The sequence below is a fragment of the Dendropsophus ebraccatus genome, chromosome 6, assembly GCF_027789765.1.
Source record: "Dendropsophus ebraccatus isolate aDenEbr1 chromosome 6, aDenEbr1.pat, whole genome shotgun sequence".
NCBI classification, from domain to species: domain Eukaryota; kingdom Metazoa; phylum Chordata; class Amphibia; order Anura; family Hylidae; genus Dendropsophus; species Dendropsophus ebraccatus.
Window position 1 is genome coordinate 151026773 of NC_091459.1, and position 16902 is coordinate 151043674.

Genomic DNA, 16902 nt, shown 5'->3' on the forward strand with positions numbered 1-16902 from the left:
GGGGCCACCATTACTGACAGGACTATGGCCGGAGGAGGGGGTGGGGGTCTCTCTGGTACCTTCTGTCTCTTGTAGATGCTGGAGAGTGGGGCCACTTCACAGTCCTTGTGGGCTCCAAACACTTTGCACATGGAGCAGGTGGGGGTCTCGCACGTCAGGCAGTAGATGTTGATCTTCTCGTCCTCGTGCTCCTCACACATAAGGTGCTGCTCTGTTTTGGTGTTAAGAGGCCTGAAAGACAATGACGGAGATAAGGATCTTAGCTTCACTATAAAAGCCAAGGACCACCTGGAAACCCCAGGGGCCCCGGACAAATGGACGTCCACCATGGAGAGGTTACACTCATCATACATCAGCAGTGGGGGTAGTAGGACTCTCTAACTACTTCATTAAAGGAGAAGTCCAGGGAAATAAAATATTCGGTATGGTCAGGGGGAACATAATAACAAACCTAACGAAGTCCCCGTGCCCGCTCAAGGCCGCACCACCCGGCTCCCAGACCCCGCCCGGATTCTCCATCTCTCCCCCCACTACGTCATGACTCAGATTATGAACGCCCTGTTCTGCCAATCAGTATCGTAGTGGGACACCACTGCAGTCATTGACTGAGCGGACTATCTTCCAAACTTTCCCGACAGGTCATGACGTACAAAGAAACAGAGTGAATGTGGAGGATAGCCCCCAGTATAGAGGATGTGGAGGATAGCCCCCAGTATAGAGCATGTGGTGGATAGCCCCCAGTATAGAGGATGTGGTGGATAGCCCCCAGTATAGAGGATGTGGTGGATAGCCCCCAGTATAGAGGATGTGGTGGATAGCCCCCAGTATAGAGGATGTGGTGGATAGCTCCCAGTATAGAGGATGTGGTGGATAGCTCCCAGTAAAGAGAATGTGGTGGATAGCTCCCAGTATAGAGCATGTGGTGGATAGCTCCCAGTATAGAGGATGTGGTGGATAGCTCCCAGTATAGAGGATGTGGTGGATAACTCCCAGTATAGAGGATGTGGTGGATAGCTCCCAGTATAGAGGATGTGGTGGATAGCCCCCAGTATAGAGAATGTGGTGGATAGCTCCCAGTATAGAGCATGTGGTGGATAGCCCCCGGTATAGAGGATGTGGTGGATAGCCCCCAGTATAGAGGATGTGGTGGATAACTCCCAGTATAGAGCATGTGGAGGATAGCCCCCAGTATAGAGGATGTGGTGGATAGCCCCCAGTATAGAGGATGTGGTGGATAGCCCCCAGTATAGAGGATGTGGTGGATAACTCCCAGTATAGAGGATGTGGTGGATAGCCCCCAGTATAGAGGATGTGGTGGATAGCCCCCAGTATAGAGCATGTGGTGGATAGCTCCCAGTATAGAGGATGTGGTGGATAACTCCCAGTATAGAGGATGTGATGGATAGCCCCCAGTATAGAGGGTCTGGTGGATAGCTCCCAGTATAGAGGATGTGGTGGATAGCCCCCAGTATAGAGGGTCTGGTGGATAGCTCCCAGTAAAGAGGATGTGGTGGATAGCCCCCAGTATAGAGGATGTGGAGGATAGCCCCCAGTATAGGGAATGTGGTGGATAACTCCCGGTATAGAGGATGTCGAGGATAGCCCCCAGTATAGAGGGTCTGGTGGATAGCTCCCAGTATAGAGGATGTGTTGGATAGCTCCCAGTATAGAGGATGTGGTGGATAGCTCCCAGTATAGAGAATGTGGTGGATAGCCCCCAGTATAGAGGATGTGTTGGATAGCTCCCAGTATAGAGAATGTGGTGGATAGCCCCCAGTATAGAGGATGTGGTGGATAGCTCCCAGTATAGAGGATGTGGTGGATAGCTCCCAGTATAGAGGATGTGGTGGATAACTCCCAGTATAGAGGATGTGGTGGATAGCTCCCAGTATAGAGGATGTGGTGGATAACTCCCAGTATAGAGGATGTGGTGGATAACTGCCAGTATAGAGGATGTGGTGGATAACTCCCAGTATAGGGAATGTGGTGGATAACTCCCAGTATAGAGGATGTGGTGGATAGCTCCCAGTATAGACCATGTGGTGGATAACTCCCAGTATAGAGGATGTGGTGGATAGCCCCCAGTATAGAGAATGTGGTGGATAGCCCCCAGTATAGAGGATGTGGTGGATAGCTCCCAGTATAGAGCATGTGGTGGATAGCCCCCAGTATAGAGAATGTGGTGGATAGCTCCCAGTATAGAGGATGTGGTGGATAGCCCCCAGTATAGAGCATGTGGAGGATAGCCCCCAGTATAGAGGATGTGGTGGATAACTCCCAGTATAGAGGGTCTGGTGGATAACTCCCAGTATAGAGGATGTGGTGGATAACTCCCAGTATAGAGGATGTGTTGGATAGCTCCCAGTATAGAGAATGTGGTGGATAGCCCCCAGTATAGAGGATGTGGTGGATAGCCCCCAGTATAGAGGATGTGTTGGATAGCTCCCAGTATAGAGAATGTGGTGGATAACTCCCAGTATAGAGGATGTGGTGGATAACTCCCAGTATAGAGGATGTGGTGGATAGCCCCCAGTATAGGGGATGTGGTGGATAACTCCCAGTATAGAGGATGTGGTGGATAGCTCCCAGTATAGGGGATGTGGTGGATAGCCCCCAGTATAGGGGATGTGGTGGATAACTCCCAGTATAGAGGATGTGGAGGATAGCTCCCAGTATAGAGGATGTGGTGGATAACTCCCAGTATAGAGGATGTGGTGGATAGCTCCCAGTATAGAGGATGTGGTGGATAGCTCCCAGTATAGAGGATGTGGTGGATAGCCCCCAGTATAGAGGATGTGGTGGATAGCTCCCAGTATAGAGGATGTGGTGGATAGCTTCCAGTATAGAGGATGTGGTGGATAACTCCCAGTATAGAGGATGTGGTGGATAACTCCCAGTATAGGGAATGTGGTGGATAACTCCCAGTATAGAGGATGTGGTGGATAGCCCCCAGTATAGAGGATGTGGTGGATAACTCCCAGTATAGGGGATGTGGTGGATAGCTCCCAGTATAGAGGATGTGGTGGATAACTCCCGGTATAGAGGATGTGGTGGATAGCCCCCAGTATAGAGGATGTGGTGGATAGCTCCCAGTATAGAGGATGTGGTGGATAACTCCCAGTATAGAGGATGTGGAGGATAGCTCCCAGTATAGACCATGTGGTGGATAACTCCCAGTATAGGGGATGTGGTGGATAGCTCCCAGTATAGAGGATGTGGTGGATAGCCCCCAGTATAGAGGATGTGGTGGATAACTCCCAGTATAGAGGATGTGATGGATAGCTCCCAGTATAGACCATGTGGTGGATAGCTCCCAGTATAGAGGATGTGGTGGATAACTCCCAGTATAGAGGATGTGGTGGATAGCTCCCAGTATAGAGGATGTGGTGGATAACTCCCAGTATAGAGGATGTGGTGGATAACTCCCAGTATAGAGAATGTGGTGGATAGCTCCCAGTATAGGGGATGTGGTGGATAGCTCCCAGTATAGAGAATGTGGTGGATAGCTCCCAGTATAGAGGATGTGGTGGATAGCCCCCAGTATAGAGAATGTGGTGGATAACTCCCAGTATAGAGAATGTGGTGGATAGCTCCCAGTATAGGGGATGTGGTGGATAGCTCCCAGTATAGAGAATGTGGTGGATAGCTCCCAGTATAGGGGATGTGGTGGATAGCTCCCAGTATAGAGCATGTGGTGGATAGCCCCCAGTATAGAGAATGTGGAGGATAGCTCCCAGTATAGGGGATGTGGAGGATAACTCCCAGTATAGAGAATGTGGTGGATAGCTCCCAGTATAGGGGATGTGGAGGATAGCCCCCAGTATAGAGGATGTGGTGGATAGCCCCCAGTATAGAGGATGTGGTGGATAGCTCCCAGTATACAGGATGTGGTGGATAGCCCCCAGTATAGAGGATGTGGTGGATAGCTCCCAGTATAGAGGATGTGGTGGATAGCCCCCAGTATAGAGGATGTGGTGGATAGCCCCCAGTATAGAGGATGTGGTGGATAGCTCCCAGTATAGAGCATGTGGTGGATAGCCCCCAGTATAGAGGATGTGGTGGATAGCCCCCAGTATAGAGGATGTGGTGGATAGCCCCCAGTATAGAGGATGTGGTGGATAGCCCCCAGTATAGAGGATGTGGAGGATAACTCCCAGTATAGAGGATGTGGTGGATAGCCCCCAGTATAGAGGATGTGGTGGATAGCCCCCAGTATAGAGGATGTGGTGGATAGCCCCCAGTATAGAGGATGTGGTGGATAGCCCCCAGTATAGAGGATGTGGTGGATAGCCCCCAGTATAGAGGATGTGGAGGATAACTCCCAGTATAGAGGATGTGGTGGATAACTCCCAGTATAGAGGATGTGGTGGATAGCCCCCAGTATAGAGGATGTGGTGGACAGTATAGAGCATGTGAAGGATAGCTCCCAGTATAGAGAATGTGGTGGATAGCCCCCAGTATAGAGGATGTGGTGGATAGCCCCCAGTATAGAGGATATGGTGGATAGCTCCCAGTATAGAGGATGTGGTGGATAACTCCCAGTATAGAGAATGTGGAGGATAGCCCCCAGTATACAGGATGTGGTGGATAGCCCCCAGTATAGAGGATGTGGTGGATAACTCCCAGTATAGAGGATGTGGTGGATAACTCCCAGTATAGAGGATGTGGTGGATAACTCCCAGTATAGGGGATGTGGAGGATAGCTCCCAGTATAGAGGATGTGGTGGATAACTCCCAGTATAGAGGATGTGGTGGATAACTCCCAGTATAGAGGATGTGGTGGATAACTCCCAGTATAGAGGATGTGATGGATAGCTCCCAGTATAGAGAATGTGGAGGATAGCTCCCAGTATAGAGGATGTGGTGGATAACTCCCAGTATAGAGAATGTGGTGGATAACTCCCAGTATAGAGGATGTGGTGGATAGCTCCCAGTATAGAGGATGTGGTGGATAACTCCCAGTATAGAGGATGTGGTGGATAGCCCCCAGTATAGGGGATGTGGTGGATAGCTCCCAGTATAGACCATGTGGTGGATAGCCCCCAGTATAGAGGATGTGGTGGATAACTCCCAGTATAGAGGATGTGATGGATAGCTCCCAGTATAGAGAATGTGGAGGATAGCTCCCAGTATAGAGGATGTGGTGGATAACTCCCAGTATAGAGAATGTGGTGGATAACTCCCAGTATAGAGGATGTGGTGGATAGCTCCCAGTATAGAGGATGTGGTGGATAACTCCCAGTATAGAGAATGTGGTGGATAACTCCCAGTATAGAGGATGTGGTGGATAGTAGTGATGCACGATGCACCGAAATATCGATACTACTATCGATATTTCGGGCATAAAAACGGTTCGGTACCAGGATTTCCTGGTATCGATACTTTATGTTAAGCTGCATAATAGAGCAGCTTAATATAAAGTATAGAGCAGAGAACACGGGCAGCGGCTAGTTGAGCGCCGGACGTGTTCTCTGTGTGCCGCCCCCGGCCCCCTGGTGTCCCCTCCTCCGCCCACGTGGTCTCCGCTCCCGGCGGCGGCAAATTCAAATAGCCGGCACATAGCGAGCGCTAGTGCTGGCTATTCAGGGTAAATGCCGCTGTCACAACTGACAGCAGCATTTAACCCTTCCCGAGCCGCTCCATATGCAGCAGGAGTCTGCTGCATATGGAGCGGCCCCCACTGCTAATGACTGCGGCCCGCGAGCGTGTTCGGGCGGCAGTCATTTAACTATTCCATTCCCACCCGGCAGTTCCCCACCATCCAGCACCTGCCACTTCCGCACCCGCCCCGAGCAGCATGGTCCCCCGCACCCGCCCGTGCAGCATGGTCCCCCGCACCCGCCCGTGCAGCATGGTCCCCCGCACCCGCCCGTGCAGCATGGTCCCCCGCACCCGCCCGATCCCCCACCACCACCCTTCCCCCGGGTACAGTGACACAACAACTCCCAGCAAACCTTCTTGTGGGGAGTTGTTGTGCACAGGGAGGTATGCTGGGAGTTGTAGTGCACAAGAAGGCATGCTGCTGAGAGTCGTGTCAGGAGGCTGCTAACACACTACAACTCCCAGCAGCATACCTCCTTGTGCACTACAACCCCCAGCATACCTTTTTGTGCATAAAGAGGTATGCTGGGGGTTGTAGTGCACAAGGAGGTATGCTGGGAGTTTCAGTTTTGCATTAGCAGCCTCCTGATACAACAAATCACGGCATACCTTCTTGTGCACTACAACTCCCAGCATACCTCAGTGTCCACTACAACTCCCAGCATACCTTCTTATGGTGATTTGTAGTGCACAAAGGGGGTATTCTGGGAGTTGTAGTGCACAAGAAGGTATGCTGAGAGTTGCAGTTGTGCAGCAGAAGCCTCCCGACACAACATCCCAGCATGCCTCCTTGGGCACTACAACTCCCAGCATGCCTCCTTGGGCACTACAACTCCCAGCATATCTTCTTATGCACTACAACTCCCAGCATATCTTCTTATGCACTACTACTCCCAGCATACCTCCGTGTGCACTACAAATCCCCATAAGAAGGTATGATGGGAGTTGTAGTGCATAAGAAGGTATGATGGGAGTTGTAGTGCACAAGGAGGTATGCTGTTGTGCACAGGGAGTTATGCTGCAGGGTTGAGGGGAATTAAAAAGTGGTATTAAAAAAAATTAAAAAATCACAATAAAAGGTTCTAATAATCCCTTTTGCTTTTTTTAAAAAAAAAAAAGTGGAAGAAAAGGAACATACATGTTTGACATCCATTGCATGCGTAATTGTCCGAACTATAAAATGTAACAAAGTTATCAAAAATCACATAAATAAGTATATCGCTTATATTTGTATTGTTACTTATTTTTTTTAAACTTTATTTAGTATCGAATTGGTATTGAGTATCGAAATAAGAAAGCTGGTATCGGTATCGAACTCAAAATTCTGGTATCGTGACATCCCTAGTGGATAGCTCCCAGTATAGAGGATGTGGTGGATAGCCCCCAGTATAGAGGATGTGGTGGATAGCCCCCAGTATAGAGGATGTGGTGGATAGCTCCCAGTATAGAAGATGTGGTGGATAGCTCCCAGTATAGAGGATGTGGAGGATAGCTTCCAGTATAGAGGATGTGGTGGATAGCTCCCAGTATAGAGGGTCTGGTGGATAGCTCCCAGTATAGAGGATGTGGTGGATAACTCCCAGTATAGAGGATGTGGTGGATAGCTCCCAGTATAGAGGATGTGGTGGATAGCTCCCAGTATAGAGGATATGGTGGATAACTCCCAGTATAGAGGATATGGTGGATAGCTCCCAGTATAGAGGATATGGTGGATAGCTCCCAGTATAGAGGATGTGGTGGATAACTCCCAGTATAGAGGATGTGGTGGATAGCCCCCAGTATAGAGGATGTGGTGGATAGCTCCCAGTATAGAGGATATGGTGGATAGCTCCCAGTATAGAGGATGTGGTGGATAGCTCCCAGTATAGAGGATATGGTGGATAGCCCCCAGTATAGAGGATGTGGTGGATAGCTCCCAGTATAGAGGATATGGTGGATAGCTCCCAGTATAGAGGATGTGGTGGATAACTCCCAGTATAGAGGATGTGGTGGATAGCTCCTAGTATAGAGGATGTGGTGGATAGCTCCCAGTATAGAGGATGTGGTGGATAGCTCCCAGTATAGAGGATGTGGTGGATAGCCCCCAGTATAGAGGATGTGGTGGATAGCCCCCAGTATAGAGGATGTGGTGGATAGCTCCCAGTATAGAAGATGTGGTGGATAGCTCCCAGTATAGAGGATGTGGAGGATAGCTTCCAGTATAGAGGATGTGGTGGATAGCTCCCAGTATAGAGGATGTGGTGGATAGCTCCCAGTATAGAGGATGTGGTGGATAGCCCCCAGTATAGAGGATGTGGTGGATAACCCCCAGTATAGAGGATGTGGTGGATAGCTCCCAGTATAGAGGATGTGGTGGATAGCTCCCAGTATAGGGGATGTGGTGGATAACTCCCAGTATAGAGGATGTGGTGGATAGCCCCCAGTATAGGGAATGTGGTGGATAGCCCCCAGTATAGAGGATGTGGTGGATAACTCCCAGTATAGAGGATGTGATGGATAGCCCCCAGTATAGAGGATGTGGTGGATAGCCCCCAGTATAGAGGATGTGGTGGATAGCCCCCAGTATAGAGGATATGGTGGATAACTCCCAGTATAGAGGATATGGTGGATAGCTCCCAGTATAGAGGATGTGGTGGATAACTCCCAGTATAGAGGATGTGGTGGATAGCTCCTAGTATAGAGGATGTGGTGGATAGCTCCCAGTATAGAGGATGTGGTGGATAACCCCCAGTATAGAGGATGTGGTGGATAGCTCCCAGTATAGAGGATGTGGTGGATAGCTCCCAGTATAGAGGATGTGGAGGATAGCTTCCAGTATAGAGGATGTGGTGGATAGCTCCCAGTATAGAGGATGTGGTGGATAGCTCCCAGTATAGAGGATGTGGTGGATAGCCCCCAGTATAGAGGATGTGGTGGATAACCCCCAGTATAGAGGATGTGGTGGATAGCTCCCAGTATAGAGGATGTGGTGGATAGCTCCCAGTATAGGGGATGTGGTGGATAACTCCCAGTATAGAGGATGTGGTGGATAGCCCCCAGTATAGGGAATGTGGTGGATAGCCCCCAGTATAGAGGATGTGGTGGATAACTCCCAGTATAGAGGATGTGATGGATAGCCCCCAGTATAGAGGATGTGGTGGATAGCCCCCAGTATAGAGGATGTGGTGGATAACTCCCAGTATAGAGGATGTGGTGGATAGCTCCCAGTATAGGGGATGTGGTGGATAGCCCCCAGTATAGAGGATGTGGTGGATAGCTCCCAGTATAGAGCATGTGGTGGATAGCTCCCAGTATAGGGGATGTGGTGGATAACTCCCAGTATAGAGGATGTGGTGGATAGCTCCCAGTATAGAGAATGTGGTGGATAGCCCCCAGTATAGGGGATGTGATGGATAACTCCCAGTATAGAGGATGTGGTGGATAGCTCCCAGTATAGAGGATGTGGTGGATAACTCCCAGTATAGAGGATGTGGTGGATAGCTCCCAGTATAGAGGATGTGGTGGATAACTCCCAGTATAGAGGATGTGGTGGATAACTCCCAGTATAGAGGATGTGGTGGATAACTCCCAGTATAGAGGATGTGGTGGATAGCCCCCAGTATAGGAGATGTGGAGGATAGCTCCCAGTATAGAGGATGTGGAGGATAGCTCCCAGTATAGAGGATGTGGTGGATAACTCCCAGTATAGGGGATGTGGAGGATAGCTCCCAGTATAGAGGATGTGGTGGATAGCTCCCAGTATAGAGGATGTGGTGGATAACTCCCAGTATAGGGGATGTGGAGGATAGCTCCCAGTATAGAGGATGTGGTGGATAGCTCCCAGTATAGAGGATGTGGTGGATAGCTCCCAGTATAGAGGATGTGGTGGATAGCCCCCAGTATAGAGGATGTGGTGGATAACTCCCAGTATAGAGGATGTGGTGGATAACTCCCAGTATAGAGGATGTGGTGGATAACTCCCAGTATAGAGGATGTGGTGGATAACTCCCAGTATAGAGGATGTGGTGGATAACTCCCAGTATAGGGGATGTGGTGGATAGCCCCCAGTATAGGAGATGTGGAGGATAGCTCCCAGTATAGAGGATGTGGTGGATAGCCCCCAGTATAGAGCATGTGGTGGATAACTCCCAGTATAGAGAATGTGGTGGATAACTCCCAGTATAGAGAATGTGGTGGATAGCTCCCAGTATAGAGGATGTGGTGGATAACTCCCAGTATAGGGGATGTGGTGGATAGCTCCCAGTATAGAGGATGTGGAGGATAGCCCCCAGTATAGAGCATGTGGTGGATAACTCCCAGTATAGAGGATGTGGTGGATAGCCCCCAGTATAGAGGATGTGGTGGATAGCCCCCAGTATAGAGGATGTGGAGGATAGCCCCCAGTATAGAGGATGTGGTGGATAACTCCCAGTATAGAGAATGTGGTGGATAGCTCCCAGTATAGGGGATGTGGTGGATAGCTCCCAGTATAGAGAATGTGGTGGATAACTCCCAGTATAGAGGATGTGGTGGATAGCTCCCAGTATAGAGGATGTGGTGGATAGCTCCCAGTATAGAGGATATGGTGGATAACTCCCAGTATAGAGGATATGGTGGATAGCTCCCAGTATAGAGGATGTGGTGGATAACTCCCAGTATAGAGAATGTGGTGGATAGCTCCTAGTATAGAGGATGTGGTGGATAACTCCCAGTATAGAGAATGTGGAGGATAGCTCCCAGTATAGAGGACATGGTGGATAGCTCCCAGTATAGAGGATGTGGTGGATAACTCCCAGTATAGAGAATGTGGAGGATAGCTCCCAGTATAGAGGATATGGTGGATAGCTCCCAGTATAGAGGATGTGGAGGATAGCCCCCAGTATAGAGGATGTGGTGGATAGCCCCCAGTATAGAGGATGTGGTGGATAACTCCCAGTATAGAGGATGTGGTGGATAGCTCCCAGTATAGGGGATGTGGTGGATAGCCCCCAGTATAGAGGATGTGGTGGATAGCTCCCAGTATAGAGCATGTGGTGGATAGCTCCCAGTATAGGGGATGTGGTGGATAACTCCCAGTATAGAGGATGTGGTGGATAGCTCCCAGTATAGAGGATGTGGTGGATAGCTCCCAGTATAGAGGATGTGGTGGATAACTCCCAGTATAGAGGATGTGGTGGATAACTCCCAGTATAGAGGATGTGGTGGATAGCCCCCAGTATAGGAGATGTGGAGGATAGCTCCCAGTATAGAGGATGTGGAGGATAGCTCCCAGTATAGAGGATGTGGTGGATAACTCCCAGTATAGGGGATGTGGAGGATAGCTCCCAGTATAGAGGATGTGGTGGATAGCTCCCAGTATAGAGGATGTGGTGGATAACTCCCAGTATAGGGGATGTGGAGGATAGCTCCCAGTATAGAGGATGTGGTGGATAGCTCCCAGTATAGAGGATGTGGTGGATAGCTCCCAGTATAGAGGATGTGGTGGATAGCCCCCAGTATAGAGGATGTGGTGGATAACTCCCAGTATAGAGGATGTGGTGGATAACTCCCAGTATAGAGGATGTGGTGGATAACTCCCAGTATAGAGGATGTGGTGGATAGCCCCCAGTATAGGAGATGTGGAGGATAGCTCCCAGTATAGAGGATGTGGTGGATAGCTCCCAGTATAGAGGATGTGGTGGATAGCCCCCAGTATAGAGGATGTGGTGGATAACTCCCAGTATAGAGGATGTGGTGGATAACTCCCAGTATAGAGAATGTGGTGGATAGCTCCCAGTATAGAGGATGTGGTGGATAACTCCCAGTATAGGGGATGTGGTGGATAGCTCCCAGTATAGAGGATGTGGAGGATAGCCCCCAGTATAGAGCATGTGGTGGATAACTCCCAGTATAGAGGAAGTGGTGGATAGCCCCCAGTATAGAGGATGTGGTGGATAGCCCCCAGTATAGAGGATGTGGAGGATAGCCCCCAGTATAGAGGATGTGGTGGATAACTCCCAGTATAGAGGATGTGGTGGATAGCCCCCAGTATAGAGGATGTGGTGGATAACTCCCAGTATAGAGGATGTGGTGGATAACTCCCAGTATAGAGGATGTGGTGGATAGCCCCCAGTATAGGAGATGTGGAGGATAGCTCCCAGTATAGAGGATGTGGTGGATAGCCCCAGTATAGAGCATGTGGTGGATAACTCCCAGTATAGAGAATGTGGTGGATAACTCCCAGTATAGAGAATGTGGTGGATAGCTCCCAGTATAGAGGATGTGGTGGATAACTCCCAGTATAGGGGATGTGGTGGATAGCTCCCAGTATAGAGGATGTGGAGGATAGCCCCCAGTATAGAGGCATGTGGTGGATAACTCCCAGTATAGAGGATGTGGTGGATAGCCCCCAGTATAGAGGATGTGGTGGATAGCCCCCAGTATAGAGGATGTGGAGGATAGCCCCCAGTATAGAGGATGTGGTGGATAACTCCCAGTATAGAGGATGTGGTGGATAGCCCCCAGTATAGAGGATGTGGTGGATAACTCGCAGTATAGAGGATGTGGTGGATAGCCCCCAGTATAGAGCATGTGGAGGATAGCCCCCAGTATAGAGGATGTGGTAAATAGCTCCCAGTATAGAGGATGTGGTGGATAGCTCCCAGTATAGAGGATGTGGTGGATAGCCCCCAGTATAGAGCATGTGGAGGATAGCCCCCAGTATAGAGCATGTGGAGGATAGCCCCCAGTATAGAGGATGTGGAGGATAGCTCCCAGTATAGAGGATGTGGTGGATAGCCCCCAGTATAGAGGATGTGGTGGATAGCTCCCAGTATAGAGGATGTGGTGGATAACTCCCAGTATAGAGAATGTGGTGGATAGCCCCCAGTATAGAGCATGTGGAGGATAGCCCCCAGTATAGAGGATGTGGAGGATAGCTCCCAGTATAGAGGATGTGGTGGATAGCCCCCAGTATAGAGGATGTGGTGGATAGCTCCCAGTATAGAGGATGTGGTGGATAACTCCCAGTATAGAGGATGTGGTGGATAGCTCCCAGTATAGAGGATGTGGTGGATAGCCCCCAGTATAGAGGATGTGGTGGATAGCTCCCAGTATAGAGGATGTGGTGGATAGCCCCCAGTATAGAGGATGTGGTGGATAGCCCCCAGTATAGAGGGTCTGGTGGATAGCTCCCAGTATAGAGGATGTGGTGGATAGCCCCCAGTATAGAGGGTCTGGTGGATAACTCCCAGTATAGAGGATGTGGTGGATAGCTCCCAGTATAGAGGATGTGGTGGATAGCTCCCAGTATAGAGGATGTGGAGGATAGCTCCCAGTATAGAGGATGTGGTGGATAACTCCCAGTATAGAGGATGTGGTGGATAACTCCCAGTATAGAGGATGTGGTGGATAACTCCCAGTATATTGGATGTGGTGGATAGCTCCCAGTATAGAGGATGTGGTGGATAACTCCCAGTATAGGGGATGTGGTGGATAACTCCCAGTATATAGCATGTGGTGGATAACTCCCAGTATAGAGCATGTGGTGGATAGCCCCCAGTATAGAGAATGTGGTGGATAGCTCCCAGTATAGAGGACGTGGTGGATAACTCCCAGTATAGGGGATGTGGTGGATAGCTCCCAGTATAGAGGATGTGTTGGATAGCTCCCAGTATAGAGGATGTGGTGGATAGCTCCCAGTATAGAGCATGTGTTGGATAGCTCCCAGTATAGAGGATGTGGTGGATAGCTCCCAGTATAGAGGATGTGGTGGATAGCTCCCAGTATAGAGGATGTGGTGGATAGCTCCCAGTATAGAGGATGTGGTGGATAGCTCCCAGTATAGAGGATGTGGTGGATAGCTCCCAGTATAGAGGATGTGGTGGATAACTCCCAGTATAGAGGGTCTGGTGGATAACTCCCAGTATAGAGGATGTGGTGGATAACTCCCAGTATAGAGAATGTGGAGGATAGCTCCCAGTATAGGAGATGTGGTGGATAGCTCCCAGTATAGAGGATGTGGTGGATAGCTCCCAGTATAGAGGATGTGGTGGATAACTCCCAGTATAGAGGATGTGGTGGATAGCTCCCAGTATAGAGGGTCTGGTGGATAGCTCCCAGTATAGAGGATGTGGTGGATAGCTCCCAGTATAGAGAATGTGGTGGATAGCTCCCAGTATAGAGAATGTGGTAAATAGCCCCCAGTATAGAGGATGTGGTGGATAGCTCCCAGTATAGAGGATGTGGTGGATAGCCCCCAGTATAGGAGATGTGGAGGATAGCTCCCAGTATAGAGGATGTGGTGGATAGCTCCCAGTATAGAGCATGTGTTGGATAGCTCCCAGTATAGAGGATGTGGTGGATAGCTCCCAGTATAGAGGATGTGGTGGATAGCTCCCAGTATAGAGGATGTGGTGGATAGCTCCCAGTATAGAGGATGTGGTGGATAGCTCCCAGTATAGAGGATGTGGTGGATAGCTCCCAGTATAGAGGATGTGGTGGATAACTCCCAGTATAGAGGGTCTGGTGGATAACTCCCAGTATAGAGGATGTGGTGGATAACTCCCAGTATAGAGAATGTGGAGGATAGCTCCCAGTATAGGAGATGTGGTGGATAGCTCCCAGTATAGAGGATGTGGTGGATAGCTCCCAGTATAGAGGATGTGGTGGATAACTCCCAGTATAGAGGATGTGGTGGATAGCTCCCAGTATAGAGGGTCTGGTGGATAGCTCCCAGTATAGAGGATGTGGTGGATAGCTCCCAGTATAGAGAATGTGGTGGATAGCTCCCAGTATAGAGAATGTGGTAAATAGCCCCCAGTATAGAGGATGTGGTGGATAGCTCCCAGTATAGAGGATGTGGTGGATAGCCCCCAGTATAGGAGATGTGGAGGATAGCTCCCAGTATAGAGGATGTGGTGGATAGCCCCCAGTATAGAGGATGTGGAGGATAGCTCCCAGTATAGGGGATGTGATGGATAACTCCCAGTATAGAGAATGTGGAGGATAGCTCCCAGTATAGAGAATGTGGAGGATAGCCCCCAGTATAGAGAATGTGGTGGATAGCTCCCAGTATAGAGGATGTGGTGAATAGCTTCCAGTATAGAGGATGTGGTGGATAACTCCCAGTATAGAGAATGTGGAGGATAGCCCCCAGTATAGAGGATGTGGTGGATAGCCCCCAGTATAGAGGGTCTGGTGGATAACTCCCAGTATAGAGGATGTGGTGGATAGCTTCTAGTATAGAGGATGTGGTGGATAACTCCCAGTATAGAGAATGTGGAGGATAGCTCCCAGTATAGAGGATGAGGAGGATAGCTCCCAGTATAGAGGATGTGATGGATAGCTCCCAGTATAGAGGATGTGGTGAATAGCCCCCAGTATAGAGGGTCTGGTGGATAACTCCCAGTATAGAGGATGTGGTGGATAGCTCCCAGTATAGAGGATGTGGTGGATAGCTCCCAGTATAGAGGATGTGGAGGATAGCCCCCAGTATAGGGAATGTGGTGGATAGCTCTCAGTATAGAGGATGTGGAGGATAGCCCCCAGTATAGAGGGTCTGGTGGATAGCTCCCAGTATAGAGGATGTGGTGGATAACTCCCAGTATAGAGGATGTGGTGGATAACTCCCAGTATATTGGATGTGGTGGATAGCTCCCAGTATAGAGGATGTGGTGGATAACTCCCAGTATAGGGGATGTGGTGGATAACTCCCAGTATATAGCATGTGGTGGATAACTCCCAGTATAGAGCATGTGGTGGATAGCCCCCAGTATAGAGAATGTGGTGGATAGCTCCCAGTATAGAGGACGTGGTGGATAGCTCCCAGTATAGAGGATGTGGTGGATAACTCCCAGTATAGGGGATGTGGTGGATAGCTCCCAGTATAGAGGATGTGTTGGATAGCTCCCAGTATAGAGCATGTGGTGGATAGCCCCCAGTATAGAGGATGTGGTGGATAGCTCCCAGTATAGAGCATGTGTTGGATAGCTCCCAGTATAGAGGATGTGGTGGATAGCTCCCAGTATAGAGGATGTGGTGGATAGCTCCCAGTATAGAGGATGTGGTGGATAGCTCCCAGTATAGAGGATGTGGTGGATAGCTCCCAGTATAGAGGATGTGGTGGATAGCTCCCAGTATAGAGGATGTGGTGGATAACTCCCAGTATAGAGGGTCTGGTGGATAACTCCCAGTATAGAGGATGTGGTGGATAGCCCCCAGTATAGGGGATGTGGTGGATAACTCCCAGTATAGAGGGTCTGGTGGATAACTCCCAGTATAGGGGATGTGGTGGATAACTCCCAGTATAGAGAATGTGGAGGATAGCTCCCAGTATAGGAGATGTGGTGGATAGCTCCCAGTATAGAGGATGTGGTGGATAGCCCCCAGTATAGAGGATGTGGTGGATAGCCCCCAGTATATTGGATGTGATGGATAACTCCCAGTATAGAGAATGTTGAGGATAGCTCCCAGTATAGAGGATGTGATGGATAGCCCCCAGTATAGGGGATGTGGTGGATAGCTCCCAGTATAGAGGATGTGGTGGATAACTCCTAGTATAGAGGATGTGGTGGATAACTCCCAGTATAGAGGATGTGGTGGATAACTCCCAGTATAGAGAATGTGGAGGATAGCTCCCAGTATAGAGGATGTGGTGGATAGCTCCCAGTATAGAGAATGTGGAGGATAGCTCCCAGTATAGAGCATGTGGTGGATAACTCCTAGTATAGAGGATGTGGTGGATAACTCCCAGTATAGAGGATGTGGTGGATAACTCCCAGTATAGAGAATGTGGAGGATAGCTCCCAGTATAGAGGATGTGGTGGATAGCTCCCAGTATAGAGGATGTGGTGGATAGCCCCCAGTATAGGGGATGTGGTGGATAGCTCCCAGTATAGAGGATGTGGTGGATAACTCCCAGTATAGAGGATGTGGTGGATAACTCCCAGTATACAGGATGTGGTGGATAACTCCCAGTATAGAGCATGTGGAGGATAGCTCCCAGTATAGAGGATGTGGTGGATAGCTCCCAGTATAGAGGATGTGGTGGATAACTCCCAGTATAGAGGATGTGGTGGATAACTCCCAGTATAGAGGATGTGGTGGATAACTCCCGGTATAGAGGATGTGGTGGATAACTCCCAGTATAGAGAATGTGGTGGATAACTCCCAGTATAGAGGATGTGGTGGACAGTATAGAGCATGTGAAGGATAGCTCCCAGTATAGAGAATGTGGTGGATAGCCCCCAGTATAGAGGATGTGGTGGATAGCCCCCAGTATAGAGGATGTGGTGGATAACTCCCAGTATAGAGGATGTGGTGGATAGCCCCCAGTATAGAGAA

General features: G+C 49.6%; 1 protein-coding gene across 1 annotated transcript in view; it reads right to left on the minus strand.

Moving 5' to 3' along the window:
* Nucleotides 1–16902, minus strand: part of TRIM54 (tripartite motif containing 54) — a 100859-nt gene that overhangs the window by 29380 nt on the left and 54577 nt on the right. The window contains exon 3 of the mRNA XM_069973272.1: nt 60–231. Coding sequence (XP_069829373.1) covers nt 60–231 — 172 coding nt within the window. The remainder of the gene's footprint in view (nt 1–59; nt 232–16902) is intronic.